We start from the raw sequence: 6,656 nt of genomic DNA, 5'->3' as shown, positions 1-6,656 counted from the left end.
ATAAGCATCCCTATACACTAGAATAGGAGAGAACCCCTCAATAAGCACCCCTATACACTAGAATAGGAGATAACCACTCGATAAGCATCCCTATACACTAGAATAGGAGAGAACCCCTCAATAAGCACCCCTATACACTAGAATAGGAGATAACCACTCGATAAGCACCCCTATACACTAGAATAGGAGATAACCCCTTAATAAGCACCCCTATACACTAGAATAGAAGATAACCCCTCAATAAGCACCCCTATACACTAGAATAGGAGATAACCCCTTAATAAGCACCCCTATACACTAGAATAGGAGGTACTTGTCCATAAACCCCTCAATAAATACTACTATACATAAGGAGATATCAGGGCTGAACTGTTGTAGGCTGAATGGGTGGGTCTGGTCGGATGTAGGATGAGTGAATGGGGCTAAACTTCTCTAATGAAATTTCATATTTGAGGATGTGTTCCTACACACACACACACACACACACACACACACACACACACAGAGAGAGAGAGAGAGAGAGAGAGAGAGAGAGAGAGAGAGAGAGAGAGAGAGAGAGAGAGAGACAGACACACCATTCATTTGATTGGTGGATTCGCTGACGCCCATGTAGCCACGTGGTCCACCCTCCTCCTTTGGTCAACGTCACACGTGTGCGCTGCTCCCGTTTCTCACCCTCGCTCGGTTTGACAGCAGAAGCGCCATGTCTCTTCACACACTATTTCGACAAGTTAATATTCCTTTGAGAGGTTTCCTGCGCTCCCAGAGCCTCATCTCCAGCCGGTCATACGGCGCCATCGCCCAGGCGCGGTCTGTGCTGGAGAACGAGCTGGAAACCATCCGTGCTGCGGGAACCTGGAAGGGAGAACGGGTGATCACTTCCAAGCAGGGCGCTCATATCAGTGTGGACGGCAGCAGCGGCGGTGAGCAGAGCAGGGGTGGGTGGAGGGTATTTAGAGACAACAGCCTGCTGTGTTCTTACAGATAACTGGCCAGGGGCGTTAAAGTGCTTGACTGGAATGTAATGTACAGGTTTTGAGTATATAAGCCCAGTGTTTATGTAACGTTAGTCAAGCTCTGTGAACGGACTTAGCCTGGCTGGCTAACGTTAGCTAGCCTCGCTGGAGCAGGGTCAGCTAAGTGACTGTTGAAGAGCTTTAAACCTTTATAAACTCGTCTATGAGCGTCTCCTCGGACAGATAAACGAGGTAAATGATTGATAGTTGGGTCACAATATGGTTCAAAGTACTGTCATTTTTTTAATATTAGTAATAGTCAGATTTTGAAGGACAGCTATCTCTGTTTAGTTTGCCTGTCAGCTACTCACTCATTGTTTGCTTGCCTATTGTCCTCCGCTTCCTGCCTCTGTGTCAACAGTGTCACAGCTTGACTATACCAGTGCAGTAGTGGAGTAAAGTTAGCTAAGCACTCTGATTTCTAACTTTGACTAAAGCTCACTGATCTGTTGTACCCTGGGCTGGATGGTATGATAAAAATACTGTATCACAATATTAAAGACATTTCTCACAATACGTGTAATTACTACTGTGCAGATACTCTCCCATACTTTCCCGTTACAGTAATTTTTTTTATTTGCTGCACTTAAAGCAGTCTAATTACACTGTTGGTAATGAAATGTGCAGCTGATCAGTGTTTATTAAGCACTACAAATATCCCTGATATGCATTAGAAGCAGGTTGCGTATCACGATAACAAAATGTATCACAATACAATAAAATACCATCATATTGCCCAGTTAGTTTGAAGGGATATGCAAGTGTGAACAGATTTTTTTAATATTCATTTTCTCCCTCATGTTCTCCTTAGATATACTAAACTTCTGCGCCAATAACTACCTGGGCCTGTCCAGTCATCCAGAGGTTATTCAGGCTGGAATAGAGGCGCTCCAGAAGTATGGAGCCGGGCTGAGTTCTGTCAGGTTCATCTGTGGAACCCAGGTAAAGAACGCACAATAACACTAGTTAATAAACATTAGTTAATAACACTAGTAATAGTATTGTCTATTTTTTTACCTTATTTTTTATGGACAATTTGTGTGACTAAAATACACTTCTTTTTTTTCTTCCTCAGGACCTCCACAAGAATCTAGAGCAGAAGCTTGCTCAGTTCCATGAAAGAGAGGACTGCATCCTGTATGCCAGTTGTTTTGATGCTAATGCTGGTCTCTTTGAGGTATGCGCCCTGTGCGAAGCACCTGTTGCATTTTAAGATGGCTGTGTCTTACCACTGCAACATGATCAGAGACTATTATACACCATGTATGTCATCAGGATAAATGACTGTGTAATAAATTGTTGATGCGTATGATTCGGCTCTGTACTACAAGTGTTTTGCTGTGACATACAACATGTTCATGTCGAAATGTTCTTGGCCTAGGTTCTGTTGGGTCCTGATGATGCCGTGCTATCTGATGAACTGAATCATGCCTCAATCATTGATGGAATTAGACTGTGCCGTGCCAAAAGACTCCGCTACAAGCACATGGACCTGAACGATTTGGAGGATAAGCTGAAAGAGTCGCAGGTAGGCATGTATGATTGCTTCTGTGCTTGGCAGTATACAGATGTATTCAGTGTTGAGCAACAAATTATATGTATTGTTGAAAAACATTTTATGTGGCATGGGCAAAAGTAATGGTACACTTTAAGTATGTTTTTATTTATTTCATTTTATGTATGTTCAAAAATAAAATAAATAGGAATTATGGTCTAAAACAGTGTTTTCAAATCCTGGTCCTGGAGGACCACCTGCCCTTTTAGTGTTTACTCTGCTCCTAATACGACCATACATCCAGCTTATCAGCTAATTAACAGGAGTTGGAGTGAGTGTTGGAGAAGGAAACCACTACAATATGCAGGACAGGGGGTTCACCAGGACCAGAATTGTGAACTACCGCTCTAAAATCTGCAGAATGTCATATTTAAATATATTAAAATATTTACATTTGCTTACTGTAGAAGGTGGATACACTTATTTTCACAAATCAGTCATTGGACCAGTGGTGCACAGACATTTGCATAAGACGGTACATTAAGCTAAGTTAAGCTAACACCCTGCTGTCTGTCTTAACGTAAGAGGATTAGCTTACTGTCAGTCTTGTAGAGTAATTGGCTACTACAGTGAGCACAGGCTGGAATTGGAATTGTTTTTAGAGTTTTGTTTTTGGAATTTTGTTTAAAGCCAAGCAGCTCCCACCCCATAATTTAGCAGGATGCTAGTCAGTGCAAAGATGGTGATGTAACAGAACTGGCAATTGATGTTCTCCTCCAGGCGTATCCTTTTAGTGGCTGGTGTGGAAAAGGTGGCTCGGTTTGTCTGAATTGGAGGAAGGTCATGCTAGCTTTGTCTTCCCAGTGCTGGTAGCATTATGATGTGGCGAGTCCTAACTAATGGGTGGACAGGAGGTGATTGAGAAGGGAAAAATTGAGTTTCTGTGGTCATTTAGTTTTCTATGGTGTTTTAATTTGGGCCTCAGTAAACATTTATTTAAAAATGTATACATTTTATAATTTTAGCACCTAAACTGAGGCACCTTCTCTTTCATTGTGCTGTCAGCTATGGAGAAGTAGTGGTGAAACCTGTAGCTCTTTCACTGGATTCCTGCACATCAGAACCTAAAATCTGCCTTACATTTTCGCTTGCAGTCATCTCGTCTGAGGCTGGTGGTGACTGATGGAGTATTCTCTATGGATGGGGACGTGGCTCCTCTGGTGGGAATCTGCGACCTTGCTGAGCAGTATGGAGCCTTGGTCTTCATTGATGAATGCCACGCCACAGGTTTCCTGGGCATTCGAGGCAGGTAAGTAGAAAATTACAAACCAAGGAAAGCGAACTTAAAGGTGCCCTAGAATGGTAAACTAGGTATAGATATATAATGAGAGTTCAGTACATGAAAGTGATATACTATGGACCTCAAACATTTTTCTCTTCATTAAAAAGAACATTCTGCATAACCAAAACTGCTGTAAATCGGGCTGATTCCATGACCCCCAAATGAATGTACGTATAGTTACATACACCCTGCCCACTACTGAAAGCCATTCACGGCCATTTCAATGCAATGTCATGGTAAAATGCACCAGCCCTTTCAGGACAATACAAAAGCAAGCAGGCATCAATGCTAGGCTAAAAGCTAACCCTAGCCAGCCAGGAGAAGCACCACTCAAAGAATGGCTGCCCCTGGCTACAATCTTTTCAGATAGCTAACTGTACACTGCACCATGATGGCTCCTGTAAACCAGCCAATCAGATCAGAGCTTATTAAATTATTCCATATATAAATATATTTAGCTCATGATAAAAGGGAAAACGATGTTTTTCCTTCTGAGGTCTAATAGTAGGGTTGTAAATAGGTCATGTTAAACCCTACCATGTGATATCTGGGTAATCCATATATTTGTTTACTGGTTGTTTCTCCATATGTTGTTGCAAAACATAGAAACATATCAGTTTTTCTGTACTTCAGGGTGTTGTTTGACACAAAGATATGGAGGGAGAAAATATGTTACTGTGTTTTCCACTCAGAGGGACTGACGAGCTTCTGGGGGTGATGGACAGAGTGCACATAGTGAACTCCACTTTGGGCAAAGCTCTGGGAGGGGCAGCAGGCAAGTGTTTATATCAATTGATAAATCCTTGGCAAATATATACACTACTTGCTATACATGTTCAGCTGTTTAGATTATGTAAAGTATGAGAATAGACATAGCTGAATTGTTAGAAATGCATGAACTATTGTTGTGCCTCAACAAGCATTCTGTTGGTGTTACATATTGATCTTTGGTGTAATTTTACAATACATTACCTACACAAAGTTCTTTAGGCTGTATGTTGGTTGTCGTAACTTGTCGTAACCAGTTTTATTCATTCAGGTGGTTACACAGTTGGACCAAAACCTTTAATTGACCTTCTCAGGCAGCGCTCTCGCCCTTATCTCTTCTCCAACTCTCTCCCCCCTCCGGTGGTGGGCTCTGCCACTCGTGCTGTGGAACTGCTACTGGCATCCAATGAAATTGCACAGAGCATGGCAGCCAAAACCATGAGGTAGGAATAAAAGGGAGAGCGGAGGGCAGCACTGTGTTGATTTAGTTATAGGTTTGTGCTGATTGGCAGATAAGCAGATAAGACTGCAGTGTTTGCCTGTGGCTGTTCATGTTACAAAATGCTAGAATAAACAAGAGGTCCACAATCTCACCAACTTTAAATATATATATATTTATATATATTTTTTTTTTCAGTTGAGATTTGTTATACCAGCATTTATATCAGATTTAGGCCTGCAAAAAAGTAGTACTAGATATTGCCACCTAGCTCACATTGTGATGTTTTTCACAATACCGGTGTCATGAACCAATCAAGTGTAACACAATGATGTCTTAGAGGAAAAGTGTGATTTAACTATAGTAATGGGTATTAATACACAGATTCATCAGTGATGGTTGAAATATGGTTTAATTTTTAAGTATTCATGAGAAATTAGAACTGTGTGTGTGTATATATATATATATATATATATATATATATATATATATATATATATTTATTTTCCTTCTTTTTTTGTGAAAGTAAATCATAGTAGCTCTCAGACTCTCAAAGGAAACATGTCTTTCTAATCTCACCCATCAGGTTTAGAAACAATATGACTCAGGCAGGGTTCACTATCGCAGGTGCAGCTCACCCCATCTGCCCGGTCATGCTGGGAGACGCACGGCTGGCTTCGTTAATTGCTGACGACATGCTTAAACTTGGTGAGACCTCAAATAATGTTTCCACAATTCCAATGGATAGGAGCCTGCACTAATTAACTTCAAGCAGAGATTGTTTAACATCAGTTTTAGGGCATATACATAGAAATAGCTAGAAATGCTAGAAATGCAACTAAACATGATGATTGATGACACTCAGATTTGCAAGTTTTTTTTTGGTTTTTTTTTCCCCCCTCTTCCCCTCAGGCGTGTATGTGATCGGTTTCTCCTACCCAGTGGTTCCCAAAGGAAAAGCCCGTATTCGGGTCCAGATCTCGGCAGCACACACAGATTCAGACATTGACCGTGCGGTGGATGCCTTCATACAGACTGGCCGAAAGCATGGGGTCATACCATAATGTTAAGATCACAGCAATAAGTGCCTTTCAAGGATTCAACCTGGACAGACCGCTTCTAGCCAATGAACTGTTACAGCAAAGCCTTACACTAAAGAAATAGACTATTAAAAAAAACATAGTGCTGTTGACCTTAAGATCAAAGTGTTTTTGCACTAATAAACGCTTTTGTTTACCAATGTTTGTTTGCAAATTTTCCTTCTGACCATCAAAAGTTAGTTTCGTTTCAGCCTTTACTGAAAGGTCGGTCACAGTTTGTAAGCCATAGAGCTACTAGTTGAGTCTCTGGTTATAATTTGGTAAAACTCAACCTGTTGGAGAGAGTACTCTACACTGAGCAGTGAGTGGAGGTTACCTGGGGTGAACCCTAAATAGAAATTTGAAAAACCTTTACTGAAAGGATCTTCAGCAAATGTGATCTGCATTATAGTTAAGAGTTCAGAGCACTTCTAAGCAGCTTCCTCATGTATTTGGTAGAAGAAGCAATGCCTCTAGTATACTGGGCCCATTATAAAATGTTACCTCAAACTTGATC

At 41.1% G+C, this 6,656-nt stretch overlaps 1 protein-coding gene across 2 annotated transcripts; it reads left to right on the top strand.

Moving 5' to 3' along the window:
- The first annotated feature begins 655 nt into the window (after window positions 1–655).
- gcat (glycine C-acetyltransferase) lies at window positions 656–6,302 on the top strand. Of its 2 annotated transcripts, none has more exons than XM_072693535.1 (9): window positions 656–923; window positions 1,828–1,958; window positions 2,092–2,193; window positions 2,398–2,544; window positions 3,666–3,820; window positions 4,546–4,628; window positions 4,893–5,064; window positions 5,647–5,768; window positions 5,973–6,302. In XM_072693535.1, exons 1-9 carry the CDS (start codon window positions 704–706, stop codon window positions 6,122–6,124), a joined length of 1,284 nt encoding a protein of 427 aa, XP_072549636.1. In that variant the 5' UTR covers window positions 656–703; the 3' UTR covers window positions 6,125–6,302. The 2 variants fall into 2 exon arrangements, with proteins under 2 accessions (XP_072549636.1, XP_072549635.1); XM_072693534.1 differs by having other exon boundaries at window positions 656–938.
- Window positions 6,303–6,656: the final 354 nt, after the last annotated feature.

Source organism: Salminus brasiliensis, chromosome 12 (assembly GCF_030463535.1).
Source record: "Salminus brasiliensis chromosome 12, fSalBra1.hap2, whole genome shotgun sequence".
NCBI lineage: Eukaryota > Metazoa > Chordata > Actinopteri > Characiformes > Bryconidae > Salminus > Salminus brasiliensis.
The sequence above is the reverse complement of the archived record's forward strand: the minus strand, read 5'-3'. Positions and strand labels throughout refer to the sequence as shown.